At 45.9% G+C, this 24,430-nt stretch overlaps 1 protein-coding gene across 1 annotated transcript in view; it reads right to left on the reverse strand.

The window, feature by feature from the left end:
• LOC147361586 (cilia- and flagella-associated protein 337-like) overlaps positions 1–24,430 on the reverse strand; it is a 122,657-nt gene that overhangs the window by 13,256 nt on the left and 84,971 nt on the right. The window contains 9 exon segments of the mRNA XM_086330782.1: positions 676–771; positions 7,830–7,994; positions 10,411–10,471; positions 12,275–12,320; positions 13,043–13,097; positions 15,665–15,741; positions 15,823–15,929; positions 20,436–20,538; positions 22,465–22,616. Coding sequence (XP_086186908.1) covers positions 676–771; positions 7,830–7,994; positions 10,411–10,471; positions 12,275–12,320; positions 13,043–13,097; positions 15,665–15,741; positions 15,823–15,929; positions 20,436–20,538; positions 22,465–22,616 — 862 coding nt within the window.

Consider the following 24,430-nt stretch of genomic DNA (forward strand, 5'->3'; position numbering starts at 1 on the left):
CTTACTGTTTAAAATAAAATTCCTGTGCTTTGGAGCAGGACACTGGCTCACTCCTTACAGTTCACCGAAGCCAGAGGTCCTGTCATCTATGTGACATCACCAAGCTAGTTAGTGGTGGAAGTGGCCTCAGGAAACATCCTCTACCCCAGGAGTCCCCAGCCTCCGGGATCTAATGCCTGATGGAGCTGATGTAACAATAATAGAAGTAAACTGCACAATAAATCATCCCGAAACCATCTCCTACCTCCCAGTCTATGGAAAAACTGTCTTCAACAAAACTGGTCCCTGGTGCCAAAACAGGCTGGGTATGACTGCATCCCTGCAGGCTGACCCCCATCACATGACTCTCAGCTCTTTTCTCAGGCCTCCCGTGGGTGCTGTGGCAGTCTGCCCCTCCCTGGCTAAATAAACATTTGATGTTTATTTAACCTCACTAAATGACATCCTGTGAACCCTATGTCCCTGCAGGAATCACCAGGGACCTCTGGGGAGGCAGCAGGCAGGGAGACTCGACTGGGAGGAAGCTGCCCTCCCCCAGCTGGAAGGCTAGGCTGAGTCGGCCAGGGAGTGCCTGGCGAGTCCTGAATGCCTGGGAGGTCCTTCCTCTTGGAACCCGGGCCTGCAGTGGCCGCTTCTTAGAGACGAGCCGACGGCCAGTGTGGGCTCCATTCTCACCTCGGGGACCGTTGGCCATCAGCGAAGCAGAGGCTGATTCCAAGTTGGCTGCCCAAGTCTTGAGGAAGGCGAGGCAGGAGACACTTCTGTCTGGGCCTGGAGACAAGGAGAGGGCTTTGGTTGTGCTCCTCACGCAGCTCCCAGCTCTCCTCTCGTCCTCTCTGGTGATTGCCCCGGGGCCCCAGAGTCTCAGATCTGCCCCTGGACCTGGGTTGTAGCGGTCGAGGCATACACAAGAGCACAGTTGGCCTCGCTGGTTGAGAAGCAGCCCAGCCTGGCTGGGGGGTAAAGTCAGATGTGAAGGCAATCCAGGGCACCCTGCATTGCCCCAGGACCCTAGGGCTTTTAGAGAGTCAAGGATGGGGAACTTGGTTAGGGCTTGAGGGAGGGGCTGAGAGAGATGGTAGGGCAGTCGGGGGCTTTGCCTGGAGCTCTATGGGTATTTCCTAGGAGGTTCCCACTCTCTAGAATTCCTGGATGGGAATTAGTTGCTGTTCAGTCGCTTAATCATGTCCGACTCTTTGTGGCCCCCATGGACTGCAGCACACCAGGCTCCTCTGTCCTCCACTGTCTCTCAGGGTGTTGGAATAACTTCTAAACCCACCTCCCTGCTTCCTTACCATCCACTCCTCCTGCTGGACTTGAAGCACCATCAACACAGGGCTCACATTTGTCTTTTTCCCCACTTATCTCCAATGTCTCCAAGAGCTTAGCACATAGAACTCAAAATTTGCTCTTGCATAAAAGTCCTGCAGACCTACTTAGATGCAAACCTCCAAGAACCACAAGAGACACAGCTGTTTGGGTGTTAGGAGATGGGTAGGGAGCTTCTTCATCTCACCTCCTTGCGTCTGTGGGCTCTGGGGTGACTTGCCTTGACTGGAGGTGAAAGGAAAGTTCTCATGTAAACAATGGAGTAGGTGCTGGAGTGAAATAAAGAGCTGCTGCTCCCTTGTCTCGGAGAAGGCAATGGCACCCCACTCCAGTACTCTTGCCTGGAAAATCCCATGGATGGAGGAGCCTGGTAGGCTGCAGTCCATGGGGTCGCTAAGAGTCGGACACAACTGAGCGACTTCACTTTCACTTTTCACTTTCACTTTCGCTTTCACTTTTCACTTTCATGCATTGGAGAAGGAAATGGCAGCCCACTCCAGTGTTCTTGCCTGGAGAATCCCAGGGACGGGGGAGCCTGGTGGGCTGCCGTCTATGGGGTCGCACAGAGTTGGACACGACTGAAGTGACTTAGCAGCAGCAGCTCCCTTGTCTAGCACCATAGGACACCCACGACCCAGGCTAGTCATTGTTCAACAGAGTTTGTTCGGGCCTGACTCTGAGCTCAGCGCTGCATTGTGCATTTGGGAAGCCACAGTGGACGTGGCAGACTCAGGCCCGCCTCGGGTGGACCACGGTCACAAGTCGGATTACCCACCTAGAACACATCCTGTGCCAGGCCTGGAACTAAGCACGTCTCAGCACCACCGTATTCAGCGATCACAACAATCCTAGTTAGACGTAGTCTCTTGATTTTACCAAGCAGTGAGTGTGGTTTAGAAAGAACCGCATTGCCTGAGGTCATACAGCGGAGGGGCTGACATTCAAACCCAGATGTGTTTGTATCCAAAGCCCATGCCCTTGATATTGGGCTCTGTGTTTGTCCTTAGGGGGCTGAGGGATGTCCTTGAGGGACTGAAGGTTGTCCCTGGGGGAGCTAAAGGTTCTCAGAGGCAGATGGAGGGCCACCTACATGGTGTCCTCCCTGCCTGGGACACAGTCAGTGATTGGGCTAAGGATCACCTTACACTCAGGTTATCCAGCTCTTGGGGAATTGACTTCCGGGGTGGCGGGAGGGAACATGATGAGTAGGGGGAGGGGCAGCAAGGATAACCCTCCTAACTTGCCCACTTCGTCTTGGGTGGGGGGCTGCAGAGTCCTGGGAAATGGGCATATGTACAGCCTCCCCACTTAACCATGTGTGGGCTCGGGGAGCGTTTCACTTCCCTAAACCTGTTTTCTTCACCTGTGATAGGGAGACAATACTTCCTGTTTCACAGAGTTTCAGTGAAGATTAAATTAGAGACTCTATGGGAATTGTGCTCCATGGCTTTGCAGTGGAGGCTGAATGGAGATACTGAACCTAAGGTACTCAGAACACAGGGACATTCAGCAAATGGTAACGGTTATAATGGCTGTTAGTTAAGTCTCTAGCCTCAGTTTCCTCATCTGTGAAAATGGGTCCAAGAACACCTATCTCTCTGGATCAATGTGAGCACTAAGTGAGATAAAACATTAAAAGCACTCAGGAAAATGACATATAAAATCAAACATGTCATTTATGTAATTATTAACATATTGTTATTATGTTCATTATAATTCTATTATTAAACACTATTTAAATATTATTTTATTAAAATTACATTAAATGTTGTTTCGTTATAATAAATATTATTACTTACAAATGAAGTAAATATTATTAGTTTCCCTAAGTAAGAAACCTTAGTCTCTTAGAACAAATAAATGAATTCCTCAGAGAAGCAGGATACAAAGTCAACACACAAAAAATCAGTTGCATTTGTATACATGACCAAGGAATAATCTGAAAAGTAAATAAGGAAAAAAATTCCATTTTCAAAAGCATTAAGAATAACACACTTAGGAATTTACCTAGGAGGTGAAATACTTGTATAATGAAAACTACAAGACACTGTTGAAAGAAATTAAGACATAAATAAATGGAGACACATCCCACATTCATAAATTGGAAGAAAATATTGTTAAAATGAGAGTATGACACCAAATGATCTACAGATTCAGTGCAATTTCTATCAAATCCCAAAGACGTTTTTGGCAGAAATAGAAAAACTCATTTTAAAATTTACATGGAATTTCAAGGGACCTCCAAATAGCCAAAACGATCTTGAAAAAGAATAAAACTGGGGGCTCTCATACTTCCTGATTTCAAAACTGACTGTACAAAACGTACAGTCATCAAAACAGGGTGGTACTGGTATACAGACAGATGGTAGAAAAATGGAATAGAACAGACAGCCCCAAAATAACCCCCATGTTTTTGGTCAAATGATTTTTGACAAGGGTGTCAAGATCCTTTTCAGTGGAGGAAGGACAGTCTTTTCACTAATGGTGCCAAGAAAACTGGATATCCACCTGCAAAATAACAAGTCTGGACCCTTAGCTAATGCCCTGTGTGAAAATTAGCTCAAAATGGATGAAGGACATAAAGGGAAGACCTACAACAAGATAATTCTTAGAAGAAAACAAAGGAGAAAAGCCTCATGACATTGAACATGGCAATAATTTTTTGGATATGACACCAAAAACCATAGGTAACAAAAGAAAAATATAGACAGAGTGGACTTCATGAAAACTGATCTTTTTCTGCATCAAAAGACACCATCTGTAGAGTAAAAAGACAGCCTGCAGAATGGGAGAGAATATCTGCAGATCATTTGTCTGGTGATGAACTAATATTCTTAGAAGAAGACTTCTATGAAGCAACGACAAGAAAATCAGATTCAAAAATGGGCAGGGGGTGGTTTCCCTGGTGGTCTGCTGATTAAGAATTTGCCTTGCAATGCAGGGGACGTGGGTTCAAGCCCTGGTTGGAGAACTAAGATCCCACGTGCCTTGGAGCAACTAAGCCAGCACACGCTGTAAATACTGAAGTCTATGCACTCTGGAGCCCGTCTGCCACAACTAGAGAGTCTGTGTGCTGCAATGAAAGATCATGCATGACAAAACTAAGACCCAAAGCGGCCAAATAAATTAAATATGTATTTTTTAAAAAGGGCAAAAAAACTTGAACAGACATCTTTCCAAAAAAAGATATAAAATAGCCATAAACAGGTGAAAGGACGAGACCACAATGAGATGCCACCCCACATCCATTAGGATGACTATTATCGAAGAAACAGAAAACAAGTGTTGGTCAGGATGTGGAGAAATTGGAGCCCTGTACACTGTGAGTGGGAATGCGGAACGGCAGGGCCAGTGTGGGGAAACAGTGTGGTGGTTCCTCAGAATATCAAAATAGAATTACCATGTGATCCAGCAGTTCAGTTTCAAGTTTTCCGCCTGCAATGCCGGAGACCTGGGTTTGATCCCTGGGTGGGAAGATCCCCTGGAAAAGGGAACAGCTAGCTACCCGCTACAGTATTCTGGTCTGGAGAATTCCATGGACTGCATAGTTCATGGGGTCGCAAAGAGTCGGACATGACTGAGCATCTTTCACTTTCACTTCACTTTTTCCCCAGCAATTCTACTTCAGGGTATATACCCCAGAAAACTGAAAGCAGAATCTTGAAGAGATATTTGTACAACTATATTCACAGCAATGTTATTCACAATAGCTAAAATGTAGAAGCGACCCAACTATCCATCAATGGATGAATGGACAAGCAAACTGTGGCATATATAAATGGTGGAATATTATTTAGTCTTAAAAAGCAAGGAAACAGCAATATGCTACAATGGATGAACTTTGAGGTCATTATGCTAAGGAAAATAAGCCAGTCACAAAAAGACAAATACTGTATGATTCTATTTCCATGAGTAATCAAAATCATAAAGACAGAAAGTATAACAGTAGCTGCCAGGGGTTGAAGAGAAGGGAGAAGGGAGAGGCATTATTTGATAGATAAAGACCTTTAGTTTCAAGAAAATTTATGGGGAAGGATGGAGAGTATGATTGCATGACAATATGAATGTATTTAAAACCATTGAACTGTACACTTAAAAATATTTAAGATGGTATATATTGTATTATGTATATTCTTCGTGTGTGCTCAGTCACTTCAGTTGTGTCCAACTCTTTGTGACCCTATGGACTATAGCCTGCCAGGCTCGTCGGGCAGGGATTCTCCAGGCAAGAATACTGGAGTGGGTTGCCAGGCCCTCTTTCAGGGGATCTTACCCATGTCTCTTAAATCTCCTGCATTGGCAGGCAGGTTCCTTACCACTAACACCACTTAGGAAGCCCACGTGTATTCTACTACAATAAGAAAAAGAGAAGAAAAAGCCTTCCAGAGAGCTCACAAACTTCCTGGATTTTAGCCTGGTTGAAATCTCTTGCTCTCTCTCTTTCACTCTCAAATTCTTTCTCTTTGATGTGGGAGAAGACATAACAGTTCTCAAAGGGGAGAATGAAGCTAAAATGTAGAAAAGTTGGCAGAAAGAATGTATTTTCAGCTCATCAGCTTTGCTCACACAATTGCCTTTCTCTCTTAGCTCCCCTTTCCACTGAGAATGACTTCAGAAGACTTGTCCAGATGGTTTTCCAAATAAGACGGCAGTCTCTTAACCAACCCCATGTGAAAAGGACCACCGTGCTTTGTTTTGACCTTCAGGCCGAGCCAGTGCTGCTCTTTTCTGGAAGGCCACAGGAACTTTCACATCCTTCCACCTAATTTGTGCATTTTTTTGCACTGTTGAAATGTGAATAATTAGGAACTAGGGCTGGCTTTTGCATTTTTGGAGAGAAGAGGAGTTTTTCAAAAACCAATGGCCACATAACTTGAAGCAATAAATGTTGCTGCAAAGAGGGTTTTAAATTAGAACTGCTGGCTGAAAGGTCAACATTGCATTCTTGGCCAGTGACTTAATTCTCAATTTAATGCAATGAAAATAAACCTTTAGAAGGAAATGCCACCACTTTTTCCCCAAAGATTTTTTAAACTCTTAGGCACTCTCAGAAACAGCTTCACAGAAGGGTCTTTTTTTTTTATATGCAGCAAAGGGGCTAGAAATAGACAGGATCATAAATCTACAGGTAAGAATTTCTTTTTAATCTCACGGCGTCCAAAGGTTTCGGTTTCTAACCACTGCCCTCCGGAGCGCCTCTCAAGCACAGCAGGCTGACTGCATCGCTTTATCCTCATTTAACCTGTTGAGCATCACATCTTGTGCCTGAATTTAGACTGTGAGTCCCTCGGTGTGTACAGCACCAGGTCTCACATCTCTCTCTAGCCTCTGGTACACAACTCCCATGGGCTCCCTTGTGAGCCGTGGGAGCGGCTCACATATTTTCTGATCCAAGGAGTCACTGGAGATTTTCCTTGGCTACTAAGTCATCACATGTCTAAAGCAGGGATCGTAGTCTGAGGGTCATGGCTCTCTAAGGGTGGGCTGGTTTGGCTTCTGGAGATGCAGGAACTCCCCAGTTTTATGCAAAAATTCCCAGCACTTCTGTCTGTGTGTCCCCTGCTGGGGCCCATGGGTGTGAGGAGTGGGACCTCTGGCTGTTGGCTGATGAGCATCTGCAGATGGCCACTTCGGAAGGATGAAGCTGGACTCTGGACATGGGGATACAGCAGTGTGCTGTATGTGTGGCTCTGTGTTCCTGCCACTTTTACAGTCCAGCAGCACCAGCAATGGAACTGATAGATAAGTGGATCTCCCCATGTGTGTTTTCCACATGGCTCAGGACTCCTGGGGAGAGAGGGTTGCGATTATCAGCCCAAGACCTAGCACTAGGCCTGGCACATAGCAGGAACTTGTCTGTATTCTTTGAATGAATAAGTGAGTGAATGGACCTGTGATCACATTAGCAGACAACAAAGAGAGAGCCTTGAAGAACTAGGACCAGTGCAGAAGAATTGGGAAGAGTGCAGTGGGACAGTGGGGAGTTTTGTAGTATACAAGTAATGGGGCTTCTCAGATGGCGCTAGTGGGAAAGAACCTACCTGCCAATGCAGGAGACATAAGAGACGCCCATTCAATCCCTGGGTTGGGAAGATCTGGAGGAGGGCATGGCAACCCACTCCAGTATTCTTGTCTGAAGAATCCCACGGACAGAGGTGATTGGTGGGCTACCGTCCACGGGGTCACAAAGAGTCGGACACGACTGAAGCACACAAACACGTAATTGACTTACAATGCTATGTTAGTTTCAGGTGTGTGTGAGATGGGCTCTGAGGGACAGGTGCCTGGGGATGTGTACTGAGCTAGCTGAACTCTCAAGCTCCTCCCCACCGCTCCTGCCTTCCCCAGCTCTGAAAATCTCCATCTCACAAGTTAAGACCTGAAACCAGGCCACTCCCTTATAACTGGGAAGCATTCCAGAGATAAGCTCCCTTTAGACAACTTGCCAGGAGCCTGAGCCTGCCGGGTCCATGCAGAGTGGCCATGGAGGCCACCCCTACCTTCCCTATTTTCTGTGCCATCAGAGGAGCTGGGGGAATTCAGCTTGCAGAACACATGGCCTGAGATGACATTCCAGATGATAATCCCCCCATCATAACTGGAGGTGGCGAGGAGAGAAGGTGGACAATGAGCCACACAGAGGATGCCTTCCTTGTGCCCATGGTTCTAGGAAAGAGAGAAGGGGACAGAGTGAGAAACCCAATCCCCAGTCACCCACAGTTCACTTGCCTGCATTTGACGCCTGGACAGAGGAGGAAGAGGCGTTCCTCCTGCGGTTACCCCTGGAACCTGGTGGTCCAGCCCACATCAGCCAGAGAGGAGCTGCATCCTCCTGTGTCAATTTCATCACCTTCCCTGGGGAAGTGCTACATCTATCAGCTTCCTTACCACCCCCAGTGCTAGCAAGGAGGCTCTTTGCAAGGAGCCCTCTTTGGGGCTGACATTGATGGAAACATGACAACGGAACCCAAGCCCTGGCCAAGGGGGTCTGGCCTCCCATGAGCCCCAGGTCTAAATTCCAGGGTGTGGAGTCCCTCAGCTCAGTTCCTCCAGGGCTCCCCTCTGCCCCCCAGTGTGGCCTACAAGTGCCCTTAGGAACTGGAATTATCTACTCTCCTTGAAAGGAGGATTTGGGTATCTGCGTGCTTAAGAAAGACAAGAAACACAACAAAAATGTTTTTGTTTTTCAGACCAGAGCTGCAGAGCTCCAAGAGTGTCTGACTATTCTCCAGCTGAAGGTTGAAAGTTAAAACTTTCTCCCTGGGCTGCAGTTCCCTTGTGAAGACAACTTCTCCTGGGGCTGTAAATGGTATTCTTTCTCCCTTGTCTTCATGTGCTTCCTGCAGAGTGTCCCTTGAGGACCTGTCTGTTATCGGCTAAGATGTTCCTTCTGCCTGAAAGCAGCTGGGAAGGTGATGGGAAGGACACATGGAGAGAAAGTCAATGACTTTCTCCTCCCGACAGTCTGCTTCCAAATCTCACCTCCTTCTCAGGTCTGTGAGCACTGGTGTCTGGAGATTCTCCCTCCACAGTCCCCCCTACTTGTGGAATGCAGTTTCATGCCTTGGATGGCTTTCAGACTCTGGTTTAACTTCCAGCTTCATTTCCCTCCTGTACCTGAATCTCCAGCCCCTCAGACTATTCATAGTCCTTCCAGACAACATGCTTCTCCTGCATCCAGACAGGCCTCTCCCCATCTCCCCCATCCAGACTGCCTTTTCCTACTTGGCCTCCCAGAAAAATCCTAGTAATCTTTTAATATCCTCCATGATGTTAAAGCAAAATTGGTAGTTCCCATCTCTGGGTTTCTCTAGTATTTCATACATTATTACATCATCTGTCACATCGTATAATGATTACTTCCTTAGTTTATCTCCTTTCCAGTCTGTGAGACCCTGGGCTGGGAATCACACTTAATTCATGTTTGTATCCTGTGTGCCCACCCACAAAGGACGGCACTATATCCGTGCTTGATAAGTAGGGGTTGAAAGAACTGATAACTGAATGAATAAATATTTAGATGAACTAATACTTCCCTGACTCCTGCATGATTTCTGCCCTTACAGTGGCTGTGGCTTTCCTAGGGACATTTTATGCAAACTCTGTTCTTTCACTTAATAATCACTCACCTGCAAACTTCATAAAGGCAGGGACCATGTGACGACCATTTTGCTCATCATTGCAATCTCAGTGACCAGCACAGGCTGGGCGCATGTTTGACACATGTTGGTTGAATGAAAGCCTATTAATATAAGCTAGGCACTGAGCTACATCCTGGGAATACAATGGAGAAAGCAGATGAGGTCTGTCTTCATGACTTTGTATTCTAGTGACTTGTGGCTTTTGGAATATTTGCAGGGCATAAGGTGGGGTTGGCTGATGGGAAGTGCTTGTGCACAGTGACCTTCCTTTCTTAATACTTGTCTTAGTGGCTTGACATCCAGACATTTTGTTAAATTTATTTTTGATTGGAGGATAACTGTTTTACAATGTTGTATCCATCTTTGCTGTACTACAACAATGTGAATCCAGACAGTTTTGAGGGAGATCATTTGGCTCTGGGAAGCTGCAGAAGGTTGGGGGCAGTTTAAGTGCTAATAAGAATTATAAGACGTTCCCTGGTTCTGGGCCCCTAACAAGCCATGGGGCAGCAGGAACGCCATTGCTTAGGTTCCCTGGCCACCCAAGGATGGCATGGTGAATGCTTGTGGTTTTGCACTGGAGCAGAAGCAGGAAGTGGATGCTTCCTTGAAGAAAGTCATCCCCAGCAGGTCCTGGCCTGCCACTCTTGCACAATAGGACTCCAGGCTGAATTCAAGTAGAGCTGTGCAGACTTGCTCCTGGGCCTCATGCCCCAAACAGCAAAGACCATCCCTCCTGTGGAGCAGAAGCAGCTGCTTGGAGCTCAGGGCTCCTGGCTCTACCTGGACCCAATTACGAGTCCCACCACACCGGAGGCTCTTGAGATGCTGTGACCGCCCTGGGCAGGCCCAGAGGACTCAGGGTGAGCCTCTGGAGGGAATGACATCCCCATCAAGTGCCACTGTTTGGGTTTAGAGTCAGACAGTGGACCAGGGCTCTCCAAGTCATCTTGCCAGTGTGGCTGTGGCTTCCGGAAGTGATGAAAGCCACACGGTGTGTCCTGCATCCAAAGCCAAATAGGAGACGACCAGCAATAAAATGAGCTGCCAACACACTCACAGCTTCAGAGAGAGGTGCTGGCACATTTTACAACCCTACCCCTCACTCCACCAGTGATGTAGATTTTTGAAATGTCAAAGCAAATTCCCCTAGTGCTAGTGGGAATAAAAAGCAATCCACTCCTGACGTTTGGGTGATTGCATTTCAGCAAATCATATGCCAACTGACAAGCTCTCCTTGGATGGTCTGCATAGCTTCACCTCCATAATAAGATCCATAGCTATTGCATGAGCTAAAACAAAAGCCATCAGCCCAGGAATCTATAATACCAAAGGGCGAATTCAATGCCAAGACCTCTCAGGTAGTCATGTTGCAGATCATCTGAGGATGCTGGGCTTAGGCTGTGAAATACAGCATACTTTCAAATGAATAAAGAACTTATAATGTTTAAAGACTTTGGAAATTCAGGACCATCAACATAGCAAGCAAGGGAAATAAAATGCCACAGGTAGATTTAAAATGCAGTTTTAAGTCAGAATTTTCATCTTCCCCTGTCTCTTAATTCCCTTTCCCAACTGTAAGTCATAAAAAAGAATTTTTTTTCCCACAGAGATGCTTGGAGATGGCATTTATTTCCTCTTCTCATTTAGAGATGGACTGGGGCACAAAGAAAGAAATGATAACCCCCTCCAGCATTCTTGCCTGGAGAATTCCATGGACAGAGGAGCCTGGCAGGATACAGTCCATGGGGTTGCAAAGAGTCAGACACGATTGACTTACTAACACTTTCACAGGGAATAAAGACAAGATGGGAGAGAGAAGGAAGAATTTAAAGAGCCAGAGAGTTGACAGTCTGGTTAACCTTCAGTTAGGGGTGAGGGTATCAGAGATGAAGCTGGAAGCCCCTGCAGGGAGAGGGGAGCACAGCCACCTGTACAGAGGGTGAGGAGACCCGCAGGGTGCGAGGAGCTGCAGCTGTGGGGGCTAGCCTGGTTTGGATCCCCGGAGATGCCCTCTCTGCTCCCAAGAGCTTTTATACCCAGGACTTTGTGATATTGTGATTTATAATAAGAACTATCTGTTTGGGCTTTGTCCACATTCTGGCACAGAGTTGCTAAAACCTTGCAGTTTCTTGAGTGACGAGACCAGGGAGGCTCCTTGCCCTTTCCCATACCTCACTGTCTGATCTCTTTCATCTGACTGTCCCAGAGTTATATCCGTTTGTAGTAAAATGATAATCCATTAAACAAAGTATTTCTCTAAATTCTGTGTGATGCTCGAGAAAACGAAAATAATCCAAGGAGAGGGTTGTTGGACCTTCTAGTCTACAGGCAGTTGGACAGGACTTGCAGACGGTGTCTGAAGTGGAGGGGCGGGAGTCTTGTGTCTTGGAAGAGGGAACTCTGCCCCATGGAAGCCGATGCTCTCCCCAGGCAGACAGGGTCAGAACTGTAGGGTACCACCTGGTGTTGGAGAATGGCTTGCTGGGAAAACCCCCACACGTAGAACTGGATGTGGTGTCATACTTCTTCCCATAAAAAAGAACTAAAGAAACCGAAGGAGAAAAACTCAAGTTTTTTAAAGGGAAGAAGGGAGGAAAAATGGGGAGAAAAAGGGGAGAGAAGGAAGGAGGAAACACTTTTTTTCTGTATCACTGCTTGGCTTATACCAGATAGAGGTATAAAGAATTTCTCCAAAATCTGTTTTTAGAGAGAAAAGATTCAGCAGGGGGTGGGGGTGGGGAGATGCATATCGGTTTGAAGCAGGGTTTTGAAAACATCATAATTCTGTACATTTCACTTACAAAGTACACATCTATTCTTCTCTCCCATCCAACTGCTCTGATACACCTAGAACAATAACAGATGGCTATATTTTGATACTTAAGCTTATCATTTGCTTAATTTTTGCATGGAATCAGCACTGTGGCTTGATTTTGCCATGTTCATGTGACAAATGAGGAGAGCAAGAAAGTCACCTCTTCTGTTTTTTTATGAAGAGCAAGATAAAACATGATTTGGTAAATGAGGGTCAGTTTTTTAACTGGCTCCTAAAGGATTAGGAACAGAAACAGGATACTCTGTTGTTCCCAAGGTCTGTTCCATGAGCAGCTGCCTTTCTGAGGATTACTCGGTCCCGAGAGCCTGGCTGCACCATGGAGGCAAGGACGCAAATAGAAATGGATCGAGTACTGCTTTTTAACACTTTCATGTTCAGGAGGGAATTTATTGGATTTTTATTCTTTGACTTATGGCTGCTGAATTTAGCTACTCTAGTTTGTGATTTATTCCTTGATAAAGCATTTGGTGGAAGACGCACTGTTTCCTACCTCTACCTCTAGACTATTATCAAAATGTGAAGAGAATTGTTTCCAATATTCTGGAAGAGACGAGTTGCCTAAATTGCCATCAGGGAGCAACCACAGTTTGGGGAATTCTTTGACACATTTCCTTCTGGAAAATTCCCTTTACTATCTTTAGTATCCTTCCCTAGGACAAAGTTTGTGTCAAAAAGGATACCCAACCAAATATTCAAAGTTGTCTCTCTTATATTCAAGCTGAATGTAACTCACTTATTTTGGTTCACTTCCAAGTAGGTGCAATCACAGACTTTACCTTGGTCTCCGTCTAGAAAGATAATATTATCAACTAAGAATCCAAGTACATAAGAGTATAAATGAAGTCCAAGTAAATAAGATAAAAATTTTTTTCTATATTAGCTCTTGAATCAATTTACACATGTTGGCTCAATCCAACTGATGACTGGGGAAACTTCAACACTTACTTTCTGGTTTTCAGACCACAGTTAGGTGTCTGTGGGGAGCCGGCGGGAGGACCGCCACCCGTGGCAAAGGTCATGAGGAAGGAGGCTCGACATACGCAAAGGCGGGATCGAGCCTCAGCAGTCCCCCTGGAAATTCTCGAGCATCTACCCCCATAACCAGAGCCTGCCTACTTTACTACTTTGTGCTCTCACCTACACCTCTGACTTTATGGGGGGCTGTCCCCCACCGCCTCTTTCAGAGAAGGAGTTAACTTAGAGCTCCAGTTAATAATAATTCCTGGGCGTGATAGGAGTGTTTCAACCTACAAACTCCTCTGAAGGTTCTCTAGCCTGCCTGACAGGCTTGTCCAGCCACATGTGATTGCTCACAGCCTCCCAACCGTGAGAGGCACGAGATGCTTTAAACCTTCTAAAAACAGGTTCTTTAGAGAAGTTAGAAAACTATTAGTATAAGTATAGTGGGCTGATTAGAAATTTTATTGGTGAAGGGTTTTTCATTTGTTGAGCCAATGTTTACTGCTAAGTCTCCACATCCCCTGCCCTTACACACATAAATGAATATATAGAAGAAATAAGTATTAACCTTTGATATAAATCATGTTAGACCTTAGGCTAAGTAAATTCTTTCCTTAACTAAAACCCACTACACCCTCACCCTATAGGAATGTAACTTTATCTGGTACCTTTGGAAGGTGGCGTCTGTTTCAAAAATAATCACCCCTGGAGAAATAAGTGTTCTGGTTGACTGACCGCTGTCACAAGGAGAGGGTCATAAACTGTCAGCAGGCCCCTCTGGCCAGAAGATGATATAACACCCCTAAGACCTCTGTATAAATCTGTATGAAGCACCTGACTTTAATAAAAGTCAGGACTGCTGTCCCCGCGTGACTTGTGTATACCATCTCAGTGTATAAAAATAGATCCTGGAAAATAAAGAATGGGATGAGTTCCTCGAAATACTGGTCTCCCCATGTCGTTCTCTCTCTCAAACTGTGGCTGAGTTTCCATCTGGAGCGCAGAGCCCGCCATGCTTACTAATTATGCCTGGGCTTCTAAGATCCGACCGGGGAGGCCTCAGTGTCTCCTCTCCTTTGGGAGAACGGAAGGATGCCTACGGCCTACGTAAGTGGTACAAGCTTCTTGTCTTGAAGTTTTATTGGTTTCCCGCGTAAACCAAGCTACTCAGCCTCTTTTCTCCACTGAATTTTCCTACTGAGCTATCCTTATTCTATTACTCTTTATATCTCTAATTAATATCTAATTAAAGCCAGTGTATTCACCAACACCGTCTCCCCTTCGAACTCCCTGGATCAGCCGGGGCTGGACCTCGGCAGGTGTCTTTCCAAGCCATCAAAACACAGCTGATGCTGCTCTCACTGCCCTAAAAGGTTGATTCAGCCTTGGCTCAGCCGTGGGAAGAGGCTCATCTTCTCCTGCAGAGTGCCTGACACTTATTGACAGTGAACCAGCAACAAATTCACGAAGTCAAAGGCAAAACTAGGGACCACACACACATGGCACTGAGCAGTTTTTATCTTGTTTACTTGGACTTTGTTTATATCCTCCGAATGTTGAAGAACATTTGCCTCTGATCTTTCTCATAGCTTCACAGGCCAGAATTGCGGAAATTTTACCAGGAATAGACCTAGCACGTGAACAAAGGGAATAAGCAAACTTGAAAAAAAGATCACAATGACACATAAAAAAGACTTGCTTTTAGTTCATCTAAGTTCATCTAGACTTTGTGATGTTTGACTTATGTGATATTTAAAATGTTTAGAAAAATTAAATATTTTAAAGATTTTTGGGGGGGCGGGGAAGGGGCGTTGCTTTTCTCGTAGCTCATGGATAAAGAATCTGCCTGCAATGCAGGAGACCTGGGTTCAATTCCTGGGTTGGGAAGATCCCCTGGAGAAGGGAATGACAACCCATTCCAGTATGCTTCCCTGGGAAATCCCATAGACAGGGGAGCCTGGCTGTTTTTAAAGCATTTGTTGAATTTGTTACAATATTGCTTCTGTTTCATATTTTGGGTTTTTGGTTATGAGGCATGTGGGATCTTAGCCCCCTGACAAGTGATTGAAACCTACATGCCCTGCGATGGAAGGCAAACTCTTAACCACTAGACGACCAGAGAAGTCCCAGGTTAAACTTTTTAAAGAATTCAGGTCTATACCAGGCAGTGAGGGAACAAATGCACAGGCTATAGATGGGAACACAAACATATATGTGAAGTATGTCCCTCCTGCCCAGTAGTTTAGAGTCAGTGGCAACGAAATACCAGAGAGAAAGGATAGAACATTGTTCCATGCATCCTAGACTCTGTCTCATTTGATTTCTCCTGTATGTGCCCCAAATGCCTAATGTGTGTCGTTATTTCATGGGGACCCTTGGTAGGAGGTGACTCAGCGTGTTTCAGTGTGCAGACAATGTCCACTGTTGTTGTTCCGTATTTTCAGACAGCCGTCTCTGCCCCCAGTAACCAGCCTAAAAAGCAGAACCCTGCATCAGGACGGAAGTCAGGGGTCATCCTGCCTAACAGTAGAAGGTTCTGACGAAAGCACATACCTTCTTCCACTGGAGTCGAAGGTCAGACAGGTGATTCCAGCATTGCCATGAGCCCCAGTAAATTCAGACAACAGTCTTCCCGTTTCAAAGTCCCATACTTTCACCACCTGTAACAGGAAGTTTAAAAAAGTAGCTGGAGACAGGCTATCAAATTAGAGAGAATTTACATTTAGAGGTTTAGTGTCATAGATATGAAAGATATGCATTTACTCTGAAGGTTTCTGTACTTTTATTAATACAAGTTGGCTCACCTGAGTGTGTTCGTTAGCTGCTGCTGCTAAGTCACTTCAGTCGTGTCCAACTCTGTGTGACCCCATAGATGGCAGCCACCAGGCTCCCCCATCCCTGGGATTCTCCAGGCAAGAACACTGGAGTAGGTTGCCATTTCCTTCTCCAGTTCGTTAGCTAGGGCTGCCATAACAAAATACTGTAGACTGGGGCTATAAACAGCAGACGCATTTTCTCACAGTCCAAGATCAAGTTGCCAGCAGGGTTTGGTCTCTTTCGAGGCCTGTCTCCTTGGCTTGTGGATGGCCACCTTCTCACTGAGTCCTCACGTGGTCTTTCCTCTGTGCCTCTGCACCCCAGTATCTCTTTATGTGTACAAATTTCCTCTCGTTATAAGAACACCAGTCAGATTGGATTAGGGAGGGCCCACCCTCACAGCCTCAGTTTAACATGATGACCTCTCTAAAGACTGTCTCTGAATACAACCATATTCTGAGGTACCGAGCATTAGGACTTCAACACATGCATTTGAGGGGAACACAATTCAGTCCATAGTACTGACTGAGAAGATCAGAAAATTTAGAAGCATTGGATAAAAATCTCCTGACCATGTAACTCAGAGAAGAGAGGTGTGAATTGAATTTTGAGCAGCCAAATTTATTTACCACCAAAGCAAAGCTGAAGAGAAAAGATGACACATTTTCTGGGAAGGATATATAAACCCTCAGCTTTAAAGCTTTGCTCAGTCCAGCTTGTTCCAGTCTTGCAGTTACTTTCTTTTTGCCTCATCTCTTGAGCACTCTTTGAATGAAAATAATCTTTAAAATTTTTAAAAACATTTTTTGACTGCCATGGCACAGTGGGATCTTATTTCCCAGACCACAGATTAAACCTGTGCCCCCTGCAGTGGAAGCAGGGTCCTCACCAATGGACCGCCAAGGAAGTCCCCAAAGTTGTTATTCTGATAAACTTTGGTATTACATGTAACTATGCATGTGTTAAGTTACAGTTCATAAGTAATATATTGTAAACATTTAATTGAACTCTATTAATCTTCATTGTACAGCTTATAAGCATTTCAAAGGCATCAAAATTTGGTGGTCCCTAGTGCTCAGTTTATACAAATGAATGAATACAATGTGATATAGTGGTATTCATAAATTCAGGCCTTATCAAGGTCTTGGGCAATGGAGTCTAGATGTCATGGATTGTGATGATGGGCATGACTATGCTACAAAGACTTCACACAGCAACAGATTTGCAAGGTGAGCAAATACTTAAATCAATAATTTAACTCAGTAAGTATAGGGGTGTTTATTACTGCAAGGCGGAGAAGGCAATGGCACCCCACTCCAGTACTCTTGCCTGGAAAATCCCATGGATGGAGGAGCCTGGTGGGCTACAGTCCATGGGGTCGCTAAGAGTCGGACACAACTGAGTGACTTCACTTTCACTTTTCACTTTCATGCATTGGAGAAGGAAATGGCAACCCACTCCAGTGTTCTTGCCTGGAGAATCCCAGGGACAGAGGAGCCTGGTGGGCTGCCGTCTATGGGGTGGCACAGAGTCGGACACGACTGAAGTGACTTAGCAGCAGCAGCAGCAGCAGCATTACTACAAGGAGATCCAACCAGTCTGTCCTAAAGGAGATCAGTCCTGGGTGTTCATTGGAAGGACTCTTGTTGAAGCTGAAACTCCAATACTTTGGCCACCTGATGCGAAGAGCTGACTCACTGGAAAAGACCCTGATGCTGGGAAAGATTGAGGGCAGGAGGAGAAGGAGACGACAGAGGGTGGGATGGTTGGATGGCATCACTGACTCAATGGACATGAGTTTGGGACTCCGGGAGTTGGTGATGGACAGGGAGGTCTGGCATGCTGTGGTTCATGGTGTTGCAATGAGTCGGACACGACTCAGTGACTGAATTGATTAATTGATTGATTCAGTTCAGTTCAGTAGCTCAGTCATGTCCGACTCTTTGCGACCCCATGAATCGCAGCACGCCAGGCCTCCCTGTCCATCACCAACTCCCGGAGTTCACTCAGACTCACGTCCATCGAGTCAGTGATACCATCCAGCCATCTCATCCTCTGTCGTCCCCTTCTCCTCCTGCCCCCAATCCCTCCCAGCATCAGAGTCTTTTCCAATGAATCAACTCTTCTCATGAGGTACTGGAGTTTCAGCTTTAGCATCATTCCTTCCAAAGAAATCCCAGGGCTGATCTCCTTCAGAATGGACTGGTTGGATCTCCTTGCAGTCCAAGGGACTCTCAAGAGTCTTCTCCAACACCACAGCTCAAAAGCATCAATTCTTCAGCGCTCAACTTTCTTCACAGTCCAACTCTCACATCCATACATGACCACAGGAAAAACCATAGCCTTGACTAGACGGACCTTTGTTGGCAAAGTAATGTCTCTGCTTTTGAATATGCTATCTAGATTGGTCATAACTTTTCTTCCAAGGAGTAAGCGTCTTTTAATTTCATGGCTGCAGTCACCATCTGCAGTGATTTTGGAGCCCCCAAAAATAAAGTCTAACACTGTTTCCACTGTTTCCCCATCTATTTCCCATGAAGTGATGGGACCAGATGCCATGATCTTCGTTTTCTGAATGTTGAGTTTTAAGCCAACTTTTTCACTCTCCTCCTTCACCTTCATCAAGAGGCTTTTTAGTTCCTCTTCACTTTCTGCCGTAAGGGTGGTGTCATCTGTATATCTGAGGTTATTGATATTTCTCCTGGCAATCTTGATTCCAGCTTGTGCTTCTTCCAGTCCAGCGTTTCTCATGATTGATTGATTAGCATATGCCTAATACATACAGTTATAATTGTAGAGTATTTATATCTCAACTTAACCTCTACTTACCACCCACCACTGGGGGAGACTTGCATATCAATGTAATGCCATTGAGGGAGGCAGACTGTGTTAGCATAGAATTAGGAGCCCAAACACTAATGGAGCCATTCATTCTGCCTGGATGTGGGAGGGGATCTAGGACTGTTACAGGGGCTGGTGTCTGAGTTGTGCCTTAAAGAATAAGAAGGCTTTTGACAGATTAAGAAGGAAAGAAGAGGGAGACATAGGTGCTCTGATTCCTGCCCTCAAACACCTGAAGCAATTGTTTAGAGGTGAGGCTCACACACATGAAACAGAGCAGAACACCGTACAGAAGGCTCAGGGGGTGATCAGGAAGAGGGAGGTGCCCACACAAGTCAGGGTGGAGAAGGCAAATTTTCCCTGGTGGAGACAGGACTTGAGTTGGACCTTGAAGGGTTGCTTAGGTGCGCGTAGGAAAAGAGCAGGAAGAAGGAAATTCCAGGGTGGGGATGGGAAAAGTTTGCACAGACCCAGGGGCAGGAATGTGCAGAACGCTGAGAAGCATGATAAGACTGACTTCCTTGGAGTCAAATCTGAAGGATAAATGCTTCTCTGTAAGTTTGAACCCAAACTATGCAGGAACCCAACTATGCAGGAACCCAATTTCTTTGAGATGAACTGAGACTGAGTCATCATAAAAAATTTTTGACCAAGAGATCAGGTAATTTACTTCTTTTGGTACTTAATAAGACCATGGTGACCATTAATCTCTGGAGCAGAAGCTTGTCAAGAAGAGATGCTGGGAGTGCAGCTGAAGTGAATGTGAATAGGAAGAGGACGTGTCCGGGCTGTGATGCTCCTGATGCTGTAAATCCTAAAGACAGGGTGCACCAGGCTCTGGCAGGAATGAGGGAAGAGGTCACGGCCACACTGCCAGGGACACTCACTTGCAATGTTAGAGCCTAGGTCAGTAATAAAGTAAGTGATTGAACTAATATTAGAAGATTTCAGAACATTTCAGCAGCACCAGTGTACTTGGGATGTGCCCTCCCATTGCCTCAAGGACAGAAAAACATAAGTTGTGGGATGTCCGTGTTTCCGTGCTCTAGTTCCTTGTTCAAGGAGCAATGATTGCTGATTATGGCCCCTCCTGTGGGCCAGCCACTGTTCAGGTCCTCCAGGATGGGGCCAGTGGGGTCCTCATGAGTTCTGGTGAGAGGGGAAGTAGACGGCAAGTTGTGAACCCTCATTCCCAGACTAGAGTTGCAGGGGGTTAGGGGTACACTGATCATCCACACAAGAGCATTGCCATGAAGTCTTAACCATTCCATAAGACCAGACAGACTGTCCTTCCAAATAGCTCACAATGCAAGCCCTGCAGAATCTGTGGGCTCTTCCATCCCTGTGAGCATTCACGGAAGAGTGTCCAAACACTACAGGTGGTCAGCAGAGCAGACCCGAACCTCTCATTTTTCACTTCTAGAGACAGATTGCCCCGTGAAGGTGAGGACAGTGGGGCCGCACTTGCAAGCACATCATTGCTAAAGAGACTAACGCTTGATACTTACAGATGCTTCTGAACAGCTGACCACCTGCCTGAATGTGGGGTTGTACCGGCAGCATACCACGGGCTTCTTGTGGGAAACCACTGGGTGAGGCTCATGGGGAGAACTTGTTCATGAAAAACAGAGAGAAAGAGGATGAAAACTTGAACCGAGGGCACAACATGCATACCCGGGACGAAACGTCGATTACTTTGATTAAGAGGATGGTCCTGAGCTCAAATGATGGGTCTGTGACCTTGGGCAAGTCACTTAGCTGTTCAGAACTCTACTTTTATGATCTATTAAATAGGAATAATGGTATCTACTTTAAAGCATTGTTTTGAGGATTAAATGAGAAGCCATATATACAGTCATCCCTCAGTATCTGAGGGGGGGGATTGGTTTGAGGACCCCCAAGAACACCAAAATCCACAGGTTCTCGAGTCCCTTATGTAAAATGGCATAATATTTGCATATAACCCATGCACATTCTTTTATATACTTTAAAACATCCCCAAATTACTTATAAAAACCAATGCAATTTAAATGTTACATATATAGTTGCCATATGTGGCAAATTCAACTTTGGGGGTCCTTTTGCTTTTTGGAAACTTCTGGAATTGAAATAATTTTTTTCTTCCATCTCCAGTTGGTTGAATGTCTGATGCAGCACCCATGGACAAAGAGGGCCAACGTGACGTCCTTAGCCCAGGACCTCACATAACCTGACGGGTCTGCAATGAGGAGCAGCCACAAACGTGAGAACTGATGCCATGTCTCCTTGATGGGGCAAGAAGGAGTGTGACTTCATGAAACTGCAAGGTGGACCTTCTTCCCTATTAACGCACATCTTCCCACAAACAAACTGTATCATCCCGTTCTGAGTCCCCAAGCCTGAATGGCAGTGCTTTTCCCTCACAGCAGGGACAAGGCCAGGCCAGATCCTGGGAGGCCCTGCAGAGTGCCTCCCACTGGCACCCAGGGGCATAGGGCTCACCCGTGTCCTTGGACTTCGCCTCTTAAGCCACCCAATCCCTTTACACTCATCACCTCATCTGTAAAATGGAATCCTTTATAGAAACTTTGTGAGGAAAAAGAGCGGGGAAGGAGGTAAAAGGCTGGCATGCAGTGGACACTGAAGAACCGAACGTTGGTCACCAGCCGTCACTCTCCTTAGTGCCTTGCGATGGTCAGCCCCAAGCCTGGGCCACTCACAGAGATTTGGGGGACCCGCAACCTCAGATTTAGTGCTGGAAGAGTCTCAGTGTGGGCAAAGCAGGGCTTGGCATAAGGACGATTAGAACTTTGGGGAGCAGGGTCTCCACACGTCACAGATGAGACCGCAGGAGGCTTTTGGCTGACCTGGTCAACATCACAAGCTCCCCAGAGATGGAGCGGGGACTGGCAGACAGTATCTGGCATTCAAGTGTTGGTGCTAGAGAAGAGGCTATTTTTGCCGTGAGGTGGAATTTCAGACACTTTGCTCTAAAAAAATCAACCCAGCAGGCTGTTTGTTCTGCACAGTGATACCATGTAGAACAAACAGCAGTTTGACTCAGAGATGCTCCCATTTTTCAGCTGGTTGTTTTGGCCTCTTGAGTGAAGAGCCTGCCTTCCAGGCCTGGCTGGAGTGATGACCTGGCAGTGCCCGCTGTGTCCTAGAGTGGCTGCCCTGCTTGAGGGACAGGGGTTTCAGGTATGGACGCTGCTGGACAGTGGGACTACAAGTAGGCCGATGCCTTAGGACTGAGTAAGCAGCCCCGGGCTTTGTAGGACAGTTTCCTATGGGGGTGGGCTGGTGGGTGGAACAGGCTCAAGGGGTGGATCTCAGTCTTCAGGATGATATAGGGAGGTGGTGTCAGAGTTACCAGCGGGCATGTTAGGGAGAGCTCACCAGATGTACACTGTGCTCTAGGGTGTGGGGTGTATAGCCGGGGGCTCCCACAGAGTCCTTAGCTCTGGATTGTTAGGTAGAAGGTCCTAGGCAGCTGCACTGAGCTCTGCAGGACCTTCTGGAGAGCTGACTGCCAGGGCCCAGAGGACACCCTCCTACCTCAGCCTCAGGTGCAGAAGTGCTAGGATACCAGCGGCCACATACAGGGCTCTGGGACCGGGGAGACAGAGGCAGGCCCCGGGCTCACCCTGAATGCTGCTGGCTTTGGAGGAGGCAGTGAACAAGCAGCCGTTGGTCTCCAGATCCCAGATCTGAGGAGGCAGTGAGAAAAAAGTGATCAGAGCTCTTGACTAGCCTGTTTTGCTGGGTTTCCAAAGCCATCACCTGTTGGGGGATCTCTTAGGCTTATGCAAAGTTCACACGTTGTCCCTCCTCTCACTCCCCCAAAGGAAGGGTAGTTGTCTAAGGAGAAGGAAATGGCAGCCCACTCCAGTATTCTTGCCTGGAGAATCCCATGGACAGAGGAGCCTGGCGGGCTACAGTCCATGGGGTCACAAAGAGTCGGACACGACTGAGTGACTAACACACACACACACACACACAAGGAAGCATGAAGTGGGGACCAAAGTCCTGAGCCCTTCTGCCAGGATGAAGCTGCCCGGCAACTGCAGCTAAACTCCCCAGAGTTCTGCTCTACTTTCCCACCAGGAGATGCTTCTCTTCCATAGACACAGTTTCCTCGGTGGGGGCTCACAGTATGGGTCTGATCTGTGGCTCAGAGCTACTGCTGCCCCCAAGATATGCCCCTATTTCTTCCTATTGATCCTTAAAACCCATCCCTGGAGGACACAGGCAAGAAACCTCAGGGTGACTACTGGAGGAGAGCATAACCCCCCGTCCCTGGGTTGGAATCCCAGCTGTACTGCCTGATCACTGTGTGGTGTTGGACAAATAACTACATTTTCTTTGCCTCAGTTTCTTCATCTGTAAAATGGGGAGAATAATAGTAGCATTTGCCTTATAGATTTGTGTTAAGGAATCTAAACATTTAATAAAAGATGGAGTGCTAGAAGATGGTATAATATGGCTAGAATAACACTATTATTGTTCATCACTAATTTTTTTTTTTTTTTTTGCCTGCACTGTGTGGCTCACGGGGTCTTGGTTCCCTGACTAAGGATTGAACTATCATCTCCTGCAATGGAAACACAGAGTCTTAATGGCTGGACTGCCAGCAAAGTCCTGACTGCTCTGTTCTTGAAGGGAGAAAAAGTGCCCCTCACCAGAAGCACTGGTGCTGGATTTTTACAATAGACAGAAATTAATTTACATTGTTTCAACCTATGGAAAAAAAGGGGTTTATCTGTTACAGTGGCAAGCCTTACCTTAACTGACACACCATGCTATCTTCCTTCCAAGAAATAGCTTTCTTTCCACCCTAATTCTTGTTGACATAAAACAGCTTTGTTTGTGGTGTGCAATATTAAATGCACAAAAAATAACAAGTGAAAATGGAAATCTGAATCAGTCACTTTGCTCTTCTTTAGAGAATGCCAGAAACTAGCAGACTCTTGAAACATTTTGTGGGTCCCCATGATTTACAGACATGAAATATTTGGGCTAAAAAAAAAAATCAACCAAAGAATGAAGACTATCTGATCAGGCATGCTAGAAATTTAGCTGTTTGCTTCCTAGTTGATTAGTTTTTATTTGATAGGAATAATATATTCTGAAATAAATTACACACCCTATTTCCAAGATAGGATTTCAACATATTTTAAACACACTTTGGGAAGTGATTCAATATGCCTGAATCATCACAGGCAAGATGCTAATCTTGTCATCATGAGTTTAGATTGGAAGAAAATGGAGAGGCACTAGGAAAAAAAATAGGATAGAAGACGTGTCCTCACATACAGAATTATGATTATCTGATGGTGGCAAGTTTTGAAAAAAAAAAAGTGAATTAAAAATATGAAATCTCCAACTTTGTGGCCCTGGAGAATGCCTTTGGATGAATTTGATTTTCAAAATAAATAAAAAACTAAAGTCCATAAATCTCACCATTTTAATCAGTTTTTCTTGGAGGACTGAATTGAGTTTGGGTCCTGGTTGTATCCCTGAC

This window comes from Bos grunniens, chromosome 12, assembly GCF_055505025.1.
Source record: "Bos grunniens cultivar Pamir isolate PY7600 chromosome 12, Bosgru_T2T1.0, whole genome shotgun sequence".
Lineage (NCBI taxonomy): Eukaryota > Metazoa > Chordata > Mammalia > Artiodactyla > Bovidae > Bos > Bos grunniens.